The sequence below is a fragment of the Thamnophis sirtalis genome, unplaced genomic scaffold (assembly GCF_051295495.1).
Source record: "Thamnophis sirtalis isolate CommonGarterSnake01/CBP01778 unplaced genomic scaffold, rThaSir2_p1.2 scaffold_1, whole genome shotgun sequence".
In the NCBI taxonomy this organism is placed as follows: Eukaryota; Metazoa; Chordata; class Lepidosauria; order Squamata; family Natricidae; genus Thamnophis; species Thamnophis sirtalis.
This window is the reverse complement of record NW_028261381.1, coordinates 23576240-23599447: the sequence shown is the minus strand read 5'-3', so window position 1 is coordinate 23599447 and position 23208 is coordinate 23576240. Positions and strand designations below refer to the sequence as shown.

Genomic DNA, 23208 nt, shown 5'->3' with positions numbered 1-23208 from the left:
TGGAATCCATGAGATTTGCTGGAGATGCCCCTTATTAATATTACCAGGGGGAAATGGGTTAGGAATTTCCACAATTCCTTGTGGAATTGTGTACATACTGTAGGCTAGTCTTTCCCAGGCAATATTGACACTTCCAAGATTGCTGCAGATGCCATGAGATGTAACACCAATACTCACCTAATTTTGCGGAGCTACATCTCAGGTAACATTGTATTGCTAACTTGGGCATACAAAACCTTTGCCAGACCTATTCTCGAATACAGCTCCTCTGCCTGGAATCCACACTGTATATTGGACATTAATACGATCGAGCAGGTCCAGAGGTATTTTACGAGAAGAGTCCTCCACTCCTCTGCTCACAATAGAATACCTTATGCCACCAGGCTCATGACTAAATTATTAGCGGTTGAGCAATATGAATGGCTTAAATTAAGCAAAACCAGAATAAACTCCAATTTGATCTTAGTTTTGAACAGTTGGCAATAAACTACCCTTTTACCCTGGATTCAAAAAACAGCCGAAGAAGCAAATCAGATGGGAGAGGATTCATGGCTCTTTCAGCATCTTTTACCATTGTCCATACTGGCTACGATTAGTAGAAAGTATCATTCATTCTCTTCCCCCCCGCCCCATGGTTCATCCCGCCTCCTCTGGTGCTGCAAGAAGAGTTCACTGCTTTGCCATCTAAAGAAACAGAACAAGTGTGCGTTGAAAGAGAGAAACACTTAAAGCAGAAAAGGATATACAGTGAATGGTGGGGCATATATTAGCATAAGACTCCTGAGTGCTCATGAACACATCTGAAAATGAATCTCTGATTTTGACTTTAGTCCAGGTAAACCCAAATGTGCTGATTTTTTGCGGTTTGTAGATCTGTCTGGGCAGTGACTCAGAAAAAGTTAATCTTCTGGATATCAAAAGCTTGCTGATTCACGGCACCAGGGGTAGCATTTGGTTCATTAGGACTTATTGCTCAGCTCTTACGCTGGTTGCTTCTACCCATTACAAGAACATATAATATATACCCAGGAGCAGCCATGCAAATACCTAAAAGCTACCTAAGGCTATGTGTCTTTTTCATCTCTGGCATGTGGAGACACAGCATCCTGAAATATTTAGGTGTTGGCTCCTTGTAGTCATGATGAAGAAATGTCTTCAGGCAAAAAGGAAGGACGCTTGCGTCTAGCATTCCAGAAAATGAAGGCATGTGTTTTCACCAACATCCATGGATTCAATGGGTAAGTTCCAGGGGTGGATTTCAGGCGGTTCGTGGTGGTCCCCGCGAACCGGTTGGTCGGCAAACCCGGAAGTAGGTAACTTCCGGGAACGCTGAAGGGTCCACCCGCCCGCGTTTCTTACCCGGTTTTGACGAGTTCTGCACTTCCACGCATGCACAGGATGCATACAGCGCCTGCGCGATCCTCCAGGAGCAGCTGGAGCATCGCACAGACGCTAGTACGCATGCGTGCACTGCGTACGTGCACGAGGACGCCGCCAGCCCCGTTCCAACCGAACCGGTTGGAACGGGGCGAGAAACCCACCCCTGGTTAGTTCCCAACTCATTCATACTTAAAGCAGACCCACTGAAATTACTGAAATTTAAGTTAGCCATAACTACATTGTTTTGATATCTATACCAGCTTTGTCCAAATTTGGTGCCTTCTCCAATCATGACCATAATTCCTTCAGCATAGGAATTATGAGAGTTGTAATGCCAACGCACCTAAAAGGCACTTTATTTAATTATTTTAGGCCTTACTGGCTGCTGCAATCCAACCCTTGAGCAATGTACAATTCTCCAATATGTAACTGGGATTAAAATAACCAAAAAGACTGAATTTCAAATCAGCATATACATAATATTTTATTGAACTGGGAGATGTGACAAAAACATTAATATTGACAATAGCAACAACCCCCGCCCCCAAATTCAATGACCCAACCCAGGATAGTTGTAAGAATCTAACTTCTCTGACTTGTATGTGGTTTTCTTTTATGTTATTAAAGCCAGGTATTTGACATGGGCAGCCATAGAAATCCAGCAATACATTATAGAGCTGTAAATTTTAAACAGAAAGAATTAAAAGTACCAAAATTTCAAATCAACAATTAGACGTTATATTTATTTCTATTCCCGTTATGGGTAAGAGAGTTTAGAACAGTTCTACAGCGGTTCTTACTATTTCCATGTTTATTAAGTTGATCTACATTTTTTTTCACATACATATTAACTATACAATTAATTGTGGAAAAATAAAACCTCTGTGTTGTTCTGGGAAGATTAACAGTGAATCTCAATAAAAAAATAGTATTAATAACAAATATATTATTATACACTATTACAAGAAAGTGGTTAAGAAGTTCTCTGGCACAGATCAATATTATGATAGAGGATAACTTGAAATATTTTGGTACATACTTTTTGATATGTATTCCAAAACTATCATGGCATTTTTTAATTTTATTAAATTGTAGTCAAATAGAGTAAAAATTGGGAGGAGAATAATAGGGAAGAAAAGAAGAAAAGATTGAATAAATTGCAGGTTGACATAAAAAAAGGCTTCTTTGAATTATTTTAAATGGATTATGTGCTTGCAAACTTTCACATACACAATCTCTTGTGCATCACAAATTAATTGCTTTGCTGCTTCTTGAGCTCTTTCAGATAAACTTAGTGAATCACTCAAATCCTGCAAAGCCACACAGCCATTTCTATTGTTTGCTGAGGTTCCATGAAATACTTTTTACCAAATTGATTAGATTTACTGTTCGTTTGTGAAGCTTGGCTGCTCAGGACAGCATAATGCAATCATCCTTTTCAAAGGATGAAATTGGAACTACGATGAGAAACTGAGCCTTCTCACAAAGTGAGTCCGGTTGATCTGGAAAAGCTGTATTCCTGCATACCCCTTCCACCTTCCATTCAGAATGGCTAGTCTAAGATCTAAGAATGTATATACCCTTTCTAAATGGCATTTTCTTTTTCAACTTTAAAAGATGTTCCTAGCATGAAATAACAAATGCACCTTGCGGGGGATGAGGGCGGGCCTTGGATAAACACAATTAAAAAGGAGAATATTTGTAGCTCAGGGTTGAAATGACAGATCATTGGTGCTCTCTAAGGTTGGTTGTTTTCTTGCAGATGTTTCATTACCCAGAGCATGTAACATCTAGTCCCGATTAACATTGCTAATGTTTCCTAGTTTGGGTAATGAAATGTCTGGGGGGAAAAAACAACTAATCTCAGAGAGCACCAAAAAACCATCGTAATCACTATTTAGAGGAGAAAAGTATAAATCAACATTCCTATCCATTCCTCATATTTTTGATTTTTGAGCTGCCCAGAATTACTTCAGTGAGATCATTGGCTATATAAATTCAAATAAATAACAAATACCTAGTAATGTTTAAAAAAAGAATTTTAAAAGACTTTAAAAAAAGATTTAAAAGATTTTTTTAAAAACCCTGCTCAAAAGAACCAATCTTGTAAAGTTCTAGGGTAAATATTATACTCAACCAAATTCTAATTTAGATTATTTAATTTTAATTTCCTTAAACATTAGTCCATTGGAAGAATTAGTGGTTCCTTAGCAAAGAGGAAATATGTTGTTTTGAAACTATAGTCAATTTTATTGGGCTGGAAATAGTCACAATTGTCCATATTTTTCATTTTAAGATTTATAATGTATTGTAAACTAAGAAGCTGTAAGTTTTCTAAATTATTTCTAAATTTGCAACTATAAGTACAGGTGAACAAGTATAATTCTCTGCAAACTCATTACTTCTTTTGATGATATACATCCAGTGTCTGAAAGCCAGTTTGGAATGTAGTTAAGGCATTTGGCTACAAATTGGGATATTCCTGCCACAGGCACAAAGCCAGCTGGATGATTTTGGGCCAATCACTTTCCATCAGCCCCAAAAAGGAGGCAACACCAACCCACTTCTGAAAAACCTTGCCAAGAAAACTGCAGGGTCTTGTCTCGGCAGTCCTTGAGAATAAGACACAACTGAAAGGGGGGGGGGATCCTGTTTCTAGGAACCGACCTAGGTTTTGAAAGCATGTTAACCTCAACAAGGTTCAGTTAAATCCCTCTAGCTCTCAAACCATTTTGGTAAGCGCTTTGCTTAAGAAAGCTAAAATTCAACATTAAAATAGTCTTTAATGTTGAAGAAAGAAAAGTGAAGGGATCCAGAGTCTTCCACACATAATTACCATTCAATCCATTTCTAAAGGGCCTTTCAAGCTGAATAAAAACCAGTTTCTAAAATAGAATCCATTATACTGGAAGCTTTGTTGCACCAAGAGGGTTACATAGGCAATTTTCAGTACTTGCATTCAAGTATTGGATGTGTGAGTTGGGTATTGTAACTACCTGACTGTTCTTAGGTTTCCTGTGCTAAAACCCAGCTCTGTTTAATTGTGAAAATGGAAAAAGACCCAAGCTCCCTCTTCATGTAGCAGCAATGTCTGTGTTGATGGAGCTCCCTGCAGTCTGATAACTAAGGGCAATTATGCAGAGGTTTGCTTGCCTGGGGAAATGATGTATTTGTGCCCTGCAGATAGTTTAGGACATCATTCAACAGTCTCCAACTTAGCATGTGCTCTGTATTTGCTTCCTACCTTCACACGTAGAATAAAATAGAATAAAAGAGTTGGAAGGGACCATGGAGGTCTTCTAGTCCAACCCCCTGCCTAGGCAGGAAACCCTACACCACTTCAGACAAATGGTTATCCAACATCTTCTTAAAAACTTCCAGTGTTGGAGCATTCACAACTTCTGGAGGCAAGTTGTTCCACTGATTAATTGTTCTAACTGTCATTAATTGTTCTAACTTGATGGAGATTTGTCAGTCTATAATTCCCATGCTAGCATGAGACGAAGCAAAACAGAGCCGAGTTCTCTGTCATTTTCAATAAAGCTAGGTATTAATAAGAATGACTTATAACTTGATGTGGTTCGTCACTATAGGTGAGGGACTATATGCTGGTAGAGTAGGGCTCCATAACCCCTGGGTCGCGGACCAGTACCGGGCCTTCAGCCGTTCAAAACTGGGCCACAGATGTGGCAGGTACATTCACGCACATCCCCACTTACGCAAGCAGCTGCTTGGAAGTGGGCTATGGAAGTGGCAAACGAGCGTACATCTCCCATTGTGTGAGCGTCGTGCGTGTGTGTCAGTTGCGTAGAATCACACACACACCGCCAGCCTGCAAAGTACTGTATATACTCGAGTATAAGCCTAGTTTTTCAGCCCACTTTTTGGGCTGAAAAAAGCCGCCTCGGCTTATACTCGAGTCAGTGAAAAATTTGCCCGAAATGGAGGAGAAAAAGGGGCGGGGCCATGCCGCTGGGTGACACTCGTGAATGGCCCAGTGCCCCTGTGAGTTTCCCCTCCCTCTGTGTCAGTTTGCCGCGCAGCGCGCACCGCACCATCCCCCCTCCTCACGTTCTAATGTAATGCAGGGCTGTCTTACGATTCCCCTTCCTCCCCCTCCTGCCGCTCTGCAACGATGTCCCACCTCCTCCTTGTTATGGCAAGCAGCCACATAGCGATGTCCCACCTCCTCTGGTACAGTGATCCAATGATAGGAATCACTGTGCCGTGTGTCATAGGAGGCGGGACATCGCTCCCGCGGCTGCACGGGACATCATCATCACAGCGGGACATCAGCATCATGAGGTGAGTGAAGTATTTCATTGAATACACCGCTAGTTTACTGTTTTTCTTTGAAATAAATATTCAAAAACATTATTGGTATCTATTTTTATTTTTAAAATTTACCGGTAGCTGCTGCATTTCCCACCCTAGGCTTATACTCGAGTCAATAACTTTTCTAGTTTTTTGTGGTAAAATTAGGTGCCTCGGCTTATATTCGGGTCGACCTATACTCGAGTATATACGGTAAGAAAGGTTGGAGAACTACAAGTCCAAACTATGTCTATGCTCAGTATGATAGCCTACGCTCTCATACAGCCAAAATCTACATCAGTGAGGGGAAATTTGTTGCCCTTCTGATTTTTTGTTGTTGTCTCAACTTTTTTCAGCTTTGACAACCGGTGGCGCTGAATTGTAATCCAGCAATATTTGGAAGGAGGGCTTTTTTTTGCCTGCTGTCTATCAATTTACAGCAGTTCCCCAAGCTTTCAGGCAGAGGGCTATCAAAATCCTACTTATAGTTTGCACCGGGGTTTATAATCAAAGCACCCACATCTCTCTGTAAGCTACAGCATCCGTGTTAAATGGAGTCTCTCCTCTACAAGGGGGTGCTATATCCTGTAATTCTGAGAAGCTTAGATTCCATTTCACCTTCAAGGCAGGGGTGGGCTGCTTGGGATTTGCAGGGGTTCGAGAGAACCCCTAGCTAAGATTCTGTGCAGTTCAGAGAACTCCCAAATCCCACCCAACACTCCCCCTCCCAGCAGTCCCCACGCGGCCTGGTTTTGGATGCAGGTAAGTGCAGGGTGCATGTGTAGGCTTGGGGAGGGTGAAAAACAGGTCTATCGGAAGTTCGGACAGTTTTTGCCCTCTTGGAGGCTCGAGGAAAGCGTCTGGAGCCTGGGGAGGGCAACCTCTTCTGCCGTGGAGCAGGAGGCTGACTAGGCCACGTCCACCATGGCCACCCAGCAACCGGGCAGATAAATTTGCTAAAATTTTTGAAGCCCACCCCTGCCTCAAGGCCTTCTAAAAAATTCTTGGAAAGGATGATCCTCTTTTCAATGTTTTGGGAAGGTTTTAGGGGTGGGAATGGCAGGGAGAGAGTTCTTCTATCTTTAAGAATAACTTCCTTGCAAATTGTGCAGCTGAAATTTAGTCAAATTGTCCCCCAATGCCAGCTGCATGTTTTTTTGGCATGGGTGGAGGCACAAACAGTCCAGCCATGGGGGTCTCCAGGCAAAGGTTTGCCCATCTGTGCTAAAAATCAGAATGGCTGGGTCAAACATCACAGGGTAAAGTGAACCTTTTAAAAAAAACCGTGACCCGTCAAAACCGCGGTCCACAAAAGCGTGATCGACGAAAGCGCGCATTTGACGTCATCACAGTGCGACGAAAAAAATTAAAAATTGAAATAAAAATAAAATTAAAGCAAGCCGATTCACATAAAGGTAAGGGTTAGGTTTAGGGTTAGGTTAAGGGTTAGAGTTAGGTTTAGAGCGTTAGGGTTACGTTTAGCGTTAGGTTAAGGGTTAGCGTTAGGTTTAGCGTTAGGTTAAGGGTTAGGTTTAGGGTTAGGTTTAGGGTTAGGTTAAGGGTTAGGGTTAGGGTTAGGTTTAGGGTTAGGTTTGGGGGGGTTAGGGTAAGGTTTTCGCTTTATTTTTACATTTTTCGATCACAGCGCGATGTTTTCGTCGCGCTGTGATGACGTCAAATGTGCGCTTTCGTCGACCGCGATTTTGTCCTCCACGGTTTTGTGGTGGAACCAAAAAAAACATCTCCCTGTTCTGAATTCTAGCTGGAAATGGAAAGGATAGCACCCATTGCAGGCAAAGGCTGAATTCAGCTGAAAGGAAAACAGAACAGCACAGGCTATTCAGTTGTGCAAATGAGACAGTGCCAGGACAGGCTGACCCCAGGCAACCCTCTCCTTCCTGCCATCAGATAAGTGATCCTACATCTTGATAACCCTTAACAGTGCTGGCTGTCAGCCTTCTCCTTAATCAATCTTTTTGTGTTTTGCCTTAGTAACTCTCAGCAAGCAAGCAACTTCTTGTAAACATTCAGACATATACTTTCCCCTCCCTTAGTGGTATAGGGAGGGAGGACATTATTTCTGCTCATGAAGCAGTCATGGAGAAAGAAGAGCAATGGAGTGGTCTAGTCACTGAATCCTGAAAGAATCTATTGACCAATCAAGGACTGCAGTGGGCAATTCCCCCCCCCCCCCCTTTATCCCCTGTGAAGGAATGATTGTCTTTACACATGATGGGGATTTGTTGGATTTCTCTAGGGTTGGATCAGGCCCAGTTGCAGGGGTGAAATTGAGCAGGTTCTGGAGAACCGGTAGCAGAATTTTGAGTAGTCTATAGAACCGGCAAATACTATCTCTGGCTGGCCCCAGAGTGGGGTGGGAATGGAGATTTTGCAGTATCCTTCCCCTGCCTTGCCTACCAAGCCATGCCAAAAGAACCTGTAGTAAAAAAAAAAAATTGAATTTCACCACTGCCCAGTTGTATTTGAATAGGACAGAGCTGTCAGTTACACTGGGAAATCGAAAATAAAGAAAGAAAGAAGAAAGAAAGAAAGAAGGAAGGAAGGAAGGAAGGAAGGAAGGAAGGAAGGAAGGAAGGAAAGAAAGAAAGAAAGAAAGAAAGAAAGAAAGAAAGAAAGAAAGAAAGAAAGAAAGAAAGAAAGAAAGTAAGTCTGGAAAAAGAAGTTGCAAAATGTTTCTGCACTGCGGTCAAGAAACCTGCATATAATATCAAGACCTAACTTGACTTCAAGGGAATGTTTTTACATCTCCAATGAATTTTGTTACTTTAAGTGGGTAGGTGTAATCTGCCCTCAGCTCATGCTGCAATGCTTTGTATCCTGCTGACAGGTTGCTTCTGATTTGTTTCCGAAGAGCAGCTTCTTTTATTAAGAATTATTGGGTCTGAAATGGCACAGGGAGGCCCGTTTTTTGCCCTCCCAGAGCCTCCACGCGAACCTTGCATTTACCTGGCACAATGAACTGGCCTTGTAGAGACTCCTTGAAGGAGCGGGATGGGGCACGGCGGCTGGGGCCAGCCGGTCCTTGCAACAACCAGTTCAGCGAACTGGATGCAAAATCAACATCCGGTTTGCCCGAACCGGTGAGAACCGGCTGAATCCCACCCCTGCTTTCAGTCCTTTCATTTAATCCAAGTTTATCTTAATTTTCAAATCCATAAGTCATCCTTTTATTTCGATCTTTCAACAAAAAGTCCATATAAGGTTTCCATTCCTTCAATAACATGTTTCCCCCCCCCCCGCTGACCAAACATGTTCCCCCACGACCAAAATAGATCAGTTTTGCCATTTCTGCAAAGTCTTAACATCTTCACAATCCAACCCTACACCAAAAATGGGAGATTTCATTCTTCTGCCATCCTCGTGCATATCATAATCTTGCTGGAGTTACTACTTATAAGAAAGGGAGCAGCTTTTTCTCCAGGGAAGAAGGCGGTTGCTATTCATGTGGCTTCAGGCTCCTCTCTAATAAGGGGGCGATGATGTGAAATTCAGGGGCGCGCACTGAAGGAAGGTTACCTTGAGGAATCGCCCTCAGGTTATTTTCTTTTCTCATTTTGAAGCAGGGAGGAGAACCACAGAGTACATCCAACTGTTGCGTAACTTGCAAGGCAATTAGAGAAGAGTGTTTAAATTACAAAATCAAAATTTCAGGGGGAAAAGCAATCAAGCAGGGGTTGTTGGCCCTGTTGCCCAGCTCTCTCATCTTTTATGCTTTTATGAATGAGTGAGAGAAGGATCCACCTGATTGTTTGGGCTTCTTAGAAATCAGTCTGGAGGAAGGAGGCCAGAGAAGGAGGCCTGCAACCATTCCTTAGCAAGAGAGAATAGCTGCAGTCAGTACGCGAGTCCCAGCCCCCCAAGGCAACTTCCAGGCCTAGCCTTTCTCTCTGAAAGGAGGGCCTGAGTCAGCAGCATTGTGGAAGTTGAATGCCGCCTATTCAGCGTATGCTCAAGCTCTTCTGTTGGACTTCACACACACGCACACAGAGAGAGACGGGTGGTGGTGGTGGTGGAGGGAGGGAGGGAGAGAGAGAAAGAAAGAGAGAGAGGGGTTTTCATCAATATCTGGCTTATGGCAGTTCAAAATTTAGCTTTTCCGCATGCAGCCAAGCCTGAATATCGTCTCAGTTCCCCAACACGGAGCAGAGGATGGCTTACTTAAAACTGATCTAATCACGAAGATGTAAAACCAGTCCCTTTCAGTAAATGCAAAATTCTTCTCTGTTTATTTTCAGCTGGAGAGAAAAACCTTGCCCTCCCCAGGCCATCTCTTTTCCTTAAAGGCCTCCAAACATGTGGAAAAGCTGTCTTGATTTGTTTCATTATAGATCTCCTGGAGGAACTGCCTGGAAAAACCTTTCACCACGTTCTTCTGTCTCAGAGAAGACACGGATGGTTGTTAGTGTAGCTTTCAGAAAAGGACTGTGAGACAGGAATATGTCGGCTCTATTTTTAAGCATAGCTTCTGAATATTCCTCCAACTAGGAAATTATTTATGAGTTTTACTATGTTTTTTCTTAAAGGAAGCATATTCTTTATACAGACCTTGTCCTCAAGGTCTGTATAAAGGGTGATTTATACAGAGCTTTATAGGAGAGAAGGGCGGTTTCAGGTTCAAAGAGACTAAGCTCAAATCCAGCCGTGGCCAGAGAAGCTGATCTAAAGCCAGTCACTATTCTGATCCTGACCAATCTCAGAGGGATTTTGTGTCTGTGTGTGTGTGTGTGGGGATCAGAGGAGGGAATGCTATGTATTCTGCCTTAAGCTCAACACAGGCAAAGCAGAATACAATTCTGACAACCGAACAACAATAAAATACGTCCATGCAAGGGGTTGGTTGCTGCTGGTTTTGCTACTGGTTTGCAGCCCCCGCACGCACTGTTCAATGTAAATTGCTCTTCGCGCATGCGCAGAACAGCAAATCCAAAATGGCGGTGGCCCAGCGGCAGCGAGGGAACAGGTTCAGGGGCGTGGCAGGCCTAGATCGCTGTTGGTTCTGCCACCCAGGCCTGAATTCCACTACCGGTTCAGCCGAACCGGGCTGAACCGGGAGCAACTCACCTCTGGTCCATGCTGTTGTGTTGCACATGATATGTTTAACTCAAATGTCTCTATGCCATTGGAAGCTCCTGGTCAGAAAGCGGATAGCAGCACTGGATTCTGCCAATCTGAGTCAAGGAACTTAAAAAGTAATTAAGAGCACAGAGAAATATCTCCAAAGCCCAAGAAAAATCAGAAGGTCCCGACACCAGGCATGCGATGACAGGGCCCTGCCCTCTTTGTATCTTCACACTCTCCTTTTCCCAAAAATGCTATGTGGGCTCCTCCCCAGCCATCAACGCCTTCCTTTGCATGCCTACCCCTGCAGTACTCTGGCAGTGCCCCTGCCTGTCATGTTGCAGATGCCAGATCAGCTGTATGACTAAATCTGGAACGTTTCATAAAGGAATCAGATGAATCACTGAATCATTAAGTAGGGCTGGGTTTTAACGGTAGCTTACAAAACTTCCTTGGCAGCTACCAATATTATTCAAAACAAAACTTCCAAAATGGCTAATATAAAAATTGATGGGAAGGATACTGGAATCGTAGGCAGGCCCTAAGACACAATAGCCTTTTTAAAAGATAGACTTAAGCCAGTCTTGATTATGCAATTATATGTACACTCAGTTTGGGTTGCTTTGCAAAATATCTGGACGAAATACAGCAGAAAGGAAAGAGGTTTTTGTTTTTATCATTTTTATTACTATTAAGCCGCTTAGAGCCATGTATTTGAGACGGGCAGCTATATAAATCTAATAAACAACATACCATAACGTGGAGAACCTCACAAAATGGTACAATGACTGTTTAACCCTCCTGTTCCATTCCTAGCTTGAAAGTCTCTTCCTATAAAGCTTGATGGGCAGCTTGCAGCCATCGTATTCAAGATGCAGCCATTGATTTCATACATTTTTATTCTAAGGGCGCTTATTATTTTCGGTGCTGGCGCAAGACATATTCGGTTTTTAAGAACGCAGCTTGCAATACACAGCTGCGTCTTTATCTATTTACCAATATGGAACATGCTGTGCTTGAGGCCAAATCAATGGGCCAATTTTGTGTTTTGTCCTTGTAGCGAATGTAGACTTGGCAAGGAAAGAGGCCCTTCAATCTGCTCTAGAAAGCAGATTGAAGAGCCTCACTTGGGTCTAACTTCCTGTCTACCTTTCCCCAGCTTCAAAAAAAAAAAGACAATTTCAGGCTCAACCCTATCATTAGATAAAGAATTGTTACATTGATGAAGAGAGCATAGCTGGCACTGCTGTGGCTCAATATGTGGGCCCAGCAGGCTCACATCTTGCAATGCCTTTGGCAGGGGGCCCACACGACTTTAATAAAAAGGCAGCTGAAAATTCAGCAAGATCAATGCACGTGTTGGCAGTGGAGCCCGGCAGCTTTCCTCTGGCTAAGAAACCAGCTTGGCAGTGAGTTCTTCAGAATCCGCCTTCATATATATATATATATATATATATATATATATATACACACACACACACCATTTCTTTCCAAAGACAGCTCCCGGTAATTAACATATAACCACCATGTAATTGGAGACACACATTCTTAAACAGTAGAATCCATAGGAAAAAAAAGAGCAGCAGCCGTTGATAAGTCAGGCATTTTCAAACTATGTTCCAGGAAAACCTGGCTTCCAGAAGAACTTGATGGGATTCCATGACTCCAATGTCACGTTATTTTTTTTTAATCCCTTTTCTTTCATAATTAGCGGAATTTTTAAAAAAGTAGAAAGAACATACAGATCTACAAAAGAAGCCAATTTTCAATCAGCAGAGCTTTCCCTTTTGATCATGAATTCTGGGAAATATTTTCTCTTCAGCTTGAAAATTTGACTGCTGGTTCATCAGTTGGATGAGTTTGCCAAAATATCCTGTGGAACGGAACTATTTTTTAAGAATAACCATTCTGTTTGTACTTGGCAGGCAGTGGTGGGATTCAATTTTTTTCCACTACTGGTTCTGTGGGCGTGGCTTCGTGGGCATGGCTTGGCTTGGTGGGCGTGGCAGGGGAAGGATACTGTAAAATCCCCATTTCCTACCCACTCCAGGGGAAGGTTATTGCAAAATCCCCATTTTCCCCCAATCAGCTGGGACTCGGGAGGCAGAGAATAGATGGGGGCGGGGCCAGTCAGAGGTGGTATTTACCAGTTCTCTGAACTACTCAAAATTTCTGCTACCGGTTCTCCAGAACTGGTCAGAACCTGCTGAATACCACCTCTATTGGCAGGTCCCTTTTTGGTTGGAGTTACATCTGAGTGATGCCAATGCAAAAAAAGCCATGTTACATGTTACTGATATTCTGGTTGGGAGAATGCAGGAACTCAAGACAATATACATAGGTTGACAACAGCCCTGTGAGGCAGGTTGGGCTAAGAGAAAAGGTCTTAAAGTCATCTAATGATCTTCCATGGTTGAGGGGAGACTTTCTTTAAAGCTAGTTTGACCTCATAGTCATTAGATCACACTGGCTTATATTTGTCACACATCTGGAAATAAGGCCCTAGTGAATCCAGCTATTATTCTGAATAAATTAAACAGGACCACATTGTGTTTGCCTTATAATATTTTAACAGGTATTTATTTTTCCTCTTACCAAAGTTGCGTAAAGCAACTTTGAAATGAATGAATATGCTCAGAGCCTTTAGCTCCCCTCCATGCCTGCAAACCCCTTTCCCTCCCATTCAGGAAAACATGGATATAACAATTGCACTTCTATGGTAGCATTCAGCATAGCACCTGATGGGGAAGAAGATGACGTGCCAGATACATAAATAACTGTAATAAATAAAGCTTCATACAATATTGTTTACTAAAATTCACATAACTATGTACTAAAATTCATTTATTAAATCACAGCATTTCAAATTATTTGAAATCTGCATCTGAGGCGATTGTACTACTTTGTTCTTTTATTTAAATCTAATTGTTTGTTGTCTGTCAAAAAGCAGAATCATAAGAACCCTCCAGTGGTGGGTTTCAAATATTTTCCCTACCGGTTTGGTGGATGTGGTGTGGTGGGCGTGGCTTGGAGAATGTCATGTGACTGAGTGGGCATGGCCAACTCAACATCACTCACAGCAAGGTGGGGCGGCACCACCCCACCAAGCCATACCCACTTAAAATCACAGCCACTGAACCCACAGGAAAGTTCGGCCAAGTTTTCTAAAGTTCAACCTGGTCAAGGCGGGCAATGGCTCCGGGGCCTAGGGGAATGGCACGTCCCTGGGGCCCCGGCCCATGACCCAAGGTGAAAGGCGAGGTGGCATGCTTACTTATCTTTGGTGAGCTGAGCAGAGCGGGTGAGGCGCGGAGGCGATTGGCGAGACCCGTAGCTGTGCCATGTTGTGAATCAAAGACAACATATATAGGGCTGGGATGGGCGGGACGAGCATGAGGTGGGTGGGTTGAATGAGCGAGCATTGAGTGGGCGGGCGGGGCAAGCAAGTGAGCAGCGACCAGTTTAGTGGCATGGCCAGCCAGCAGTTGCTACAGGTTCGGGGACCCAGGGCAAATTTCCGCTACTGGTTTGCACGAACCGACTGAATACCACCTCTGGAACTCTCCCATCTCAGTCACATTTTAATGGAGGTGGATGGAGAAAAAAGTGTTGTCCATTAGTAATCCTATGTTTTTATCCTACTTCATTCATCTGTTTTACTAGCTTACTGCAAAATAAAACCCATTAATAACAGAAAGATGAAATACAGGTAGTCCTTGACTTACGACCTGAAATGAGCTCAACATTTCTGTTGCTAAGTGAGACATTTGTTAAGTGAGTTTTCCCCATTTTACAATCTTTTTTTGTCATAGTTGTTAGGCGAATCACTGCAGTTGTTAAGTTAGTCACATGTTTGTTAAGTGAATCTGGCTTCCCTATTGACTTTACTTGGCAGGTCACAAAAGGGGATCACATGACCTGGGACACTGCAACTGTCATAAGTATGAGTCAGAATCGGAATTTTGATCACATGACCATGGGGATGCTGCAATTGTAAATGTGAAAAATGGTTGTAAATCATTTTTCCCAATGACGTTGTAACTTTAAATGGTCACTAAATGAACTGTTGTAAGTCGAGGACTACTGATACCGTATTTACCTGACAGAAAGGCAACCGTAATTGTAACAGTATTCCTATGTTAGATGAATATGGAATATTAGAGTGCTGGGATAGGGTGAAGTGAATGACAGGAAGTTTGGAAGTTTAACTTTGATGCCAGGTTTTTAATGTTTATGGTTTTAATAGATTGTATTTATGTATTGATTTATTGATTATTTAATTTATTTATATAAAACCCCTTTTCTATCTACATTTCCATGTTTAAGGTAATAACAGACTTCCCTTTTAAAAGTGAATCATCTGATGAAATAAATCAGTTTTCCTTTTGGGTGCATATGCACCTGTGAATGGGCTGTACTAGGAGCTGTTCCTTTGAAAAGTATCCTATTCAGAGGTCTTTTCCAAAGACAGTGAACAGCCTATGATAATGCAGATTAAAGCAATAGAATGCCAGAATCCTACCTCTCATGAAGGAAGCAGAATATACATATCCCATGGATGAGCAGTGGTGGGACAGTGGTTAGAATGCAGTATTGCAGGCAAATTCAGTTTACTGCCAGTGGTTCGATCCTGACCCACTCAAAGTTGACTCAGCCGTCCATCCTATAGCAGTAGCAATAGCAGTTAGACTTATATACCGCTTCATAGGGCTTTCAGCCCTCTCTAAGAGGTTTACAGAGTCAGCATATTGCCCCCAACAACAATCCGGGTCCTCATTTTACCCACCTCGGAAGGATGGAAGGCTGAGTCAACCCTGAGCCGGTGAGATTTGAACAGCCGAACTGCAGTCAGCTGAAGTAGCCTGCAGTGCTGCATTTAACCACTGCGCCACCTCGGCTCATCCTTCCAAGATCGGTAAAAGAGGACGCAGATTGTTTGGGGAGGGGGGTGGAATATGCTGACTTTGTAAACTGCTTAGAGGGGGCTGTAAAGCACTGTGAAAGTGCTATTGCTATCCCAGGATAATGTTGCAGGATCCAATCTTGGTTGGTCACTGAGACCACAGGTTTGGTCTTCCAAACTTTTGGACTTGTGCTGGAGCCCATTTTCAGGGGACCTCTCTCTATCAGAGTGTGTGATAGCCCAAAGCACACACTCTTCTAGAGAGAAGTTCCCTGAAGATGGGCTCCAGCACAAGACTGAAAGCTCAGAAGACTAAACCTTTAGTCCTGGTGACCAACCCAGATTGGATCCTGCAATTCTACATCTCTTCTAACTGGTAATGTTTGTATCAATACTTTGAAAGATAACTACATCCAGGGGTGAAAATTCAGCAGGTTCTGGAGAACTGGTAGAGGAAATTTTGAGTAGTTCGGAGAACCGGCAAATACCACATCTGCCTGGCCCCAGAATGGGGTGGGAATGGAGATTTTGCAGTATCTTTCCCCTGCCACACCCACCAAGCCATGCCCACAGAACTGGTACTAAAAAATTGAATTTAGCAATAGCAATAGCAGTTAGACTTATATACCGCTTCATAGGGCTTTCAGCCCTCTCTAAGCGGTTTACAGAGTCAGCATATTGCCCCCAACAACAATCCGGGTCCTCATTTTACCCACCTCGGAATTTCACCACTGACTACATAGGAATAAAACTAGAATTGTATTAATTTATTCACCACTTCAAGAATTAATGAACACAAGGATCTGATTAGAAATAAATTAGCCCCTCCCCTTTTCTTACAGTGTGATCGCAAATAGGCAATTCAATGCATCTTTAATCCAATCACATTTTCCTTAAGTCACATTTGGTTTATACAATGCAATAGCAGAGTTGGAAGGGACCTTGGAGGTCTTCTAGTCCAACCCCCTGCCTAGGCAGGAAACCTTATACCGTTTCAGACAAATGGCTATCCAACATCTTCTTAAAGACTTGCAGTGTTGGGGCATTCACAACTTCTGGAGGCAAGCTGTTCCACTGATTATTTGTTCTAACAGTCAGGAAATTTCTCCTCAGTTCTAAGTTGCTTCTCTCCTTGGTTAGTTTCCACCCATTGCTTCTTGTTCTACACTCAGGTGCCTTGGAGAATAGTTTGACTCCCTCTTTGTGGCAACCCCTAAGATATTGGAACACTGCTATCATGTCTCCCCTAGTCCTTCTTTTCATTAAACAAGACATACCCAGTTCCTATAACTGTTCTTCATATGTTTTAGTCTTCAGTCCCCTAATCATCTTTGTTGCTCTTCTCTGCACTCTTTCTAGCGTCTCCACATCTTTTCTACATCGTGGCGACCAAAACTGAATGCAGTATTCCAAGTGTGGCCTTACCAAGGCATTATAAAGTGGTATTAACACTTCAAGTGATCTTGATTCTATCCCTCTGTTTATGTAGCCTAGAACTGTGTTGGCTTTTTTGGTAGCTGCTGCACACTGTTGGCTCATATTTAAATGGTTGTCCACTAGGACTCCAAAATCCCTCTCACAGTTACTATTATTGAGCAAGGTACCACCTATACTGTACCTGTGCATTTTGTTTTTCTTGCCTAAATGTAGGTTTATGGCTCCATTGTCACGCTGTCTTTACCATCAAGAAACTGTTCCTAATGTGCTAAACCTCCAATGAAACGTAAACCCTTTGCATCCAGCATAGAACAAGTATTCATCTTCTGTGAGCACTTCAGCTATCTCTAAGAGCACTTTGAGTGTTTGAGCTCTGAGAGCATTCTCAGCCTTGTCATATCTAGCAATATTTGACTAGCCTCTTCACTCTTTTCCCACAGATTCCATATTCACGGCCAACTGCTCAAACAGTATCTTGAATAAACGTTCTGAGAACTTTTTATGATGTTTCCAACATTGCAATTCAGATAACGAATTCAAACCTTACCAGCAATAACAGATATCACCACTGGAACTCTAATTGGAAGCTTGGGAGCCACTTTTCCAGGCCCAGAGTCCTATCCTACAATCTTGCACCAGTGGTGGGATTCAATTTTTTTTTTACTACGGGTGGCTTGGTGGACGTAGTTAAGAGTTTAGAGTAATTTATTTATATGCCGCCCTTTTCCCTGGGGGGACTCAGGGCGGCTTACAACTCAAAAGGGAGGGAAACAAACAATTGACACATAAGACAATACATCATTAAAAGCACGACATTCATACTATTCGGGTGGGTTACAGTCTTTAATCCCAGGCCTGACGGGATAGCCAGTTTTTAAGGGCTGTGCGGAAGGTCTGGAGGGTGGTGAGGGTACGAATCTCCACGGGGAGATCGTTCCATAGGGTCGGAGCCGCCACCGAGAAGGCTCTCCTCTGCGTAGTTGCCAGTCGACATTGACCGGCCAATGGAACTCGGAGGAGGCCTAATCTATGGGATCTAATTGGTCGGGTGTAGTGTGGCTTGGTGGGCACGGCAGGGAAAGAATACTGTAAAATCTCCATTCCCTCCCCACTCCAGAAGGTTACTGCAAAATCTCCATTCCCTCCCCACTCCTGGGGGAAGGATACTGCAAAATCGCCATTCCCACCCACTCTGCAAAATCACCAGGAGGCAGAGAATAGATGGGGCGTGGCCAGTCAGAGATGGTATTTACCGGTTCTCCCAACTACTCCAAATTTCCGCTACCGGTTCTCCACAACTTGTCAGAACCTGCTGAATACCACCTCTGTCTTGTACTGTCGCCTGAGCAATCTGCAATTTGTCCGGCTTTAATAGAATAATTAAAGGGTGTGCGATTTCACCCAGTTGAAATGTTCACAGGGGAACATGAACAGCTGAATTCTCACAGTCAAAAAGCACCCTCACCCATTTTCCATTCTACAAGGGATATCTGAAGAAATCCTGGGATACCTCAGCTCCAATTTTTCTTGCGTGAGGCAGAGGCTGCACTCAACCGCCCACAAACCCGGTGCCAGCCCTAGAACTGACCAACCCCACAGCTACCCGGATAGGCAAGGCTCCATGAATCACAGTGGTGGCCTTCACACGTTCTGACCTCACGTAAACGCTGCTCCCTCCCAAACTGAAAAGCCTGTAGCCCTGGGCGCTTTATAGTTGGTGCGAGTCCTTTTTCTGGGCAACAGGCAGCTGGCAGGCTGGGCAGGGTAGGGCAAGGCGAGGCACTCCTGCCTGGTTGGGGAGAGACGGGGCGGGGCTCCTGGCTTGTTGTTCGTCACTTGGTGTAAAGCCCGAGCAAATCTCTGGAGAGAACAAGGAGCCCATTCAGAGCGGCCGCAAGAGGAGCGGCGCCGATCCGTGGCCAGCAGGGCGAGGGGCGCCCCCTGAGACTGGCTTTCCTGGGGATTCCGGCGGGCGGAGCAGCAACGGCGGCGGCGGCAGGATCGGCGGGCACCGGCTCTTCGGGAAGGAAAATGCTTTCGCTTTTCTACCTGTGCCTCTGGGCTGGAATCGCCCGTGCCTTCAACCTGGACACTGACAACGTCGTCAAATGGGGCGGCGAGCCCGGCAGCCTTTTCGGATTCTCCCTCGCCATGCATCAGCAGCTGAACCCCAACAAGAGGCTGTAAGTTGTCCTTTTTCCGGGGCGCGGTCGGGAGGAATTCCGACGAAGCGAGGGACTCCGGGGGCTTGTGGAAGGATCGGGGCAGCTGGGGAGGGAGGTGGGATCGGGGAGATCGGCCTGTCCAAGCCATGCGGCGCTGTGGACTCGCTTGGGGGGTGGGTGGGGGTGTAGCTCTCCGGGGCTCTAGATCCGCTGGGTGCTCTCGAGCTGCTCTTTGCAGGATCGGGGAGGGGGGAGTCACTTGATTGACCGGTGCAATCCGATTTTTTGAAGTGGAATCCACCAATTTATAAATCAATAAAAGCAACAATTGCTGGGATCGCGGTAAAGAAAGCGCGCGCAAGCCCTGCAGGTGGGATCCGGCGGGAAGAATCTGCTTAGTTTTGTTCCCTCGGGGCTGATGGTCGCTCGGTCGCTTTTTATGGTGGGTTTGTGACTCCGTGGCGAGAGAGGGGCGTCGGGGGTTGCTCCGCCCGGGCTTGTTGCGGAGCAACGTAGCCGGAGGCATAGCTTTTGGAAGTTTGCGCCTATAAGGCTTGTTGTGCTGCCGCGCCGGAGGATGGAGGTGTGTGGAGGGCAGCAGGAGGTGGGTGCGAACCGGGCTCACTTCCGCCGGTGTGCTGCGCCGATCTCTTCCTCTGCCACCCGAAATCGGCTGTAGTTTGATCGGCGGGAGACCGCGCACGGCTGTTTTGACTTAGAACAAGTCAAGATAAAGGGGAGTGGGAAAAACACACACACCAGACACCTGTTAGCTGGGACTGATTTTGGCCAGGACCAGATGAACTTCAGGAACCGGGGCAAAACGGATGGCAAGAAATCAAAATGTCCGAACGGAACTCTTCGTGTGAAAAGCCCGGCTTGTTCTGCGGTTCAAGCAATCTGGAAAGTCCTACCTGGTTGAAAGTTGCTGGGATTTATACATCAAGGAGACCTTTCAAAGGGGGCTGTGCAACGGGCTTTATTTAGAAGACAACCATAAATAGGAACGGTCTGTCCACTGTGCTGTGTATTCTTCATTCCTGATGGCAAAGAATGTTTGGTGGGGGTAGGGGTGGCCTTGCAACAAAAGGGGACATTTACAACTCTACCTCCCCCCCACCCCTCCAACCAAAGAATACACAAGCACACGATAGATACAAACTCAATTGCAGAAAATGTTGACTTTATCAACAGAGTGGTCAATGCCTGAAATGCACTACCTGACTCTATTGCTACATCCTCAAACCCCCATAACTTTAACTTTAAACCGATTACTGTTGACCTCACCCCATTCCTAAGAGGTCAGTAGGGGGGTGCATAAGTGCACTGGCGTGACTAACCTCCCTGTCATACTGTCCCCATTTATTTGTACCCATTTCCTGTTTTCTTATTCATGTTTATCCCTGTTATCTTGTACATGAGTGACAAACTAACTAACTAAATAAATAATATAGTCACAGCGTTGCAGAAGGGCAGTGTAAAAACAACCGAGTAGTTTGTCAGATTAAAAAAAAAACCCTGGAGACTTAGCATGTCCATTCTGAATGTATCTTTGAAGAATGAAGGGGAAACCTTTCCATTTTATGCATCTTTTACTGCATACAATTCTTGCAGTGCCAACCCAGAGCAGGGCTAAGCCCTCTGCCTTGGGTATTTCTGCCCTTAACTTCCTGTTTTTCTACAGATGCAAGGGCAGGACAAGGCTCTTCATCCAGAAAGGGAATCCAAAATTGGGAAGGCCAGCAATTCAGGAGACACCCAACAAAACCCATACTGTCATGCTTGTTCTTGTGCAAGTTATAAAAAGCCCAACCTGTTAAAAAATAATCACCTGCCAAAGAAACCAGATTGATGCCCATTAGAATGACTGCTCCAAAGTCAGACACCACAGTCATTATACCAGTCTGTTTTGAGAATTTGGCATTTAAGGGGAAGAGGTATTTGAAGAGCATGGGTCCAATATCTGTGCTTAAAATCTGTTTTGCACTGGAGAAAGCAGAAGAAGCAGAACTGAAATGATACCTGTGCTACCTTCAGATGTAGACCATGCTATTATGCCAAGAAGTACTAAACCAACAGCAATTATGTGGTTCAATTTATGTGCATTTGAAAGTTGGGGTTTTGGAGAAGGGGGGTCAGCACTTTAGTAGTAGAGTTTTTAGCAAATTTTAGCAAACTTTTCCATTATCTTGTAGCTTTTAGTGTATTTTCTTTCGTTGCCTTCTTACACTTCAAGCAGTCTTGTAAGGTAGTTCAGTATTATTATTCTAAGGATAGCTAAATGTGGTTAAGGCAACACAGAGAACAACTCACTTAAAACCATTGATTTCCATTTCAGAAGTCAGTCCCATACCTATGTTGTTAGATATAAAAGAAAAATTCAAGGAAATAGCTGCAAACTTCTATTCTTTAATCATCATAATGCAGCCTTCAAGGAATTCCTGTATTTTGTTTCATGAGCAAAGTTGAAACCATCTGCTCTCCCATTTTATGTGAAATAAAAGCAAGACATGACAATGCTGTTTGGGATTGACGTGACTGTGTCTGAACTACAGACTTCTTCTGTACTCATCTTTTTACAACTTCCTTCCTTCCAGGAGTTGCATTTTATTTTGTAAAGTAGAAAGGAATTGCTCAGCTCTCCCTTCTTTCTTTGCCCTGCGGCTGGGAGAGCTGCCACAAGTGTGAACATGTGCTTCCTTGGGTACATCTGATTCATGCCACAGCTGGCACGTACCCAGCAGTAAATCAACCCACCTTTGAATTACATTATGCTTTTTTTTCCAAGATTCCTACTTTTCTTTTTGGTGGGTATAAGCACATGCAAATCTCCTCTAAGGCTGGGTTCCAGCAAAGCATGTGTAAACAAATAACTTAAGACTACAGTTCTAGACACGTGTACCTGGAAGTAATTTTTTTTAAAAAAAATAGCAAGATACACTTTCTTAATGTTTATCTAGAATTCATCTCATAGCAGTGGGGGAAAAATAAATGGCAGTTATACAGAAAAAATATGCAAAAGAATGAAGATTGTTATATTTAAATAACTATATGTAAAAGAAAGGGACACGGTGGCTCAGTGGCTAAGACGCTGAGCTTGTCAATCAGAAAGGTTGGCAGTTTGACGGTTCAAATCCCAAGCGCCGTGTAACGGAGTGAGCTCCCATTACTTGTCCCAGCTTCTGCCAACCTAGCCATTTGAAAGCTTGTAAAAATGCAAGTAGAAAAATAGGAACCACCTTTGGTGGGAAAGTCACAGCATTACGTGCGCCTTCATCTTTTAGTCATGCCGTCCACATGACCATAGAGACGTCTTCGAACAGGCTGGCTCTTCGGCTTTGAAATGGAGATAAGCACCACCCCCTAGAGTTGGGAACGACTAGCACATATGTGCGAGGGGAACCTTTACCTTATATGTAAAAGAGTCGCAAGGATTCCTGCAGTCTTACTGCACTTTCTCAAATTTAGTCAATAATTTAATTTAGTGATTGCCAAAAGTGTCTGCTGGTAGATGTGTCCCCCCCCCCCCAAAAAAAAAACCCAAGATGGCGATCATGGCTGTATAATTGAAACCCTGTCTCTACATGTGTGCAACCCTGATGTTTGTTCAAAAGGAAGGGGGCTTTGATTATACAGATAAGACCACCATCTTTTCATGTGTGCATCCTTGTCAGATAAGAGGTAATTCATGTTCTACGTTATTGCTACACAAATGTATCAGCCTAATGCCGACTACATAAACCTCGACCCTGTTTAGAACACAAAAGCAAACTGACATGAAACCATCATCCAAAGTAGTAGCAAATTTGGAAGTCAGGACAAATTGCAGCCAGGTGTGGTTGTTGGAAGATCTGGACTATGACTATGCCCACGCACCTGAAGTCTCTGCCTCTTCCCAAGCCCAGTTGGCCTTGATCAGACCTAATTTCT

The 23208-nt window shown here is 43.8% G+C and overlaps 1 protein-coding gene and 1 long non-coding RNA gene across 3 annotated transcripts in view; one reads left to right on the top strand and one right to left on the bottom strand.

Annotated features, from left to right (window-relative positions):
- The window catches only part of LOC148049357 (uncharacterized), a 354694-nt gene that overhangs the window by 16009 nt on the left and 315477 nt on the right, over positions 1-23208 (bottom strand). The window lies entirely within an intron of this gene.
- The window catches only part of ITGA6 (integrin subunit alpha 6), a 71712-nt gene continuing 67469 nt past the window's right edge, over positions 18966-23208 (top strand). Inside the window, exon 1 of one of the 2 annotated variants that reach the window (XM_014058204.2) lies at positions 18966-19296. In XM_014058204.2, coding sequence (XP_013913679.2) covers positions 19145-19296 — 152 coding nt within the window. In that variant the 5' untranslated portion in view covers positions 18966-19144. The remainder of the gene's footprint in view (positions 19297-23208) is intronic. The other variant, XM_014058205.2, reaches the window with a different exon arrangement.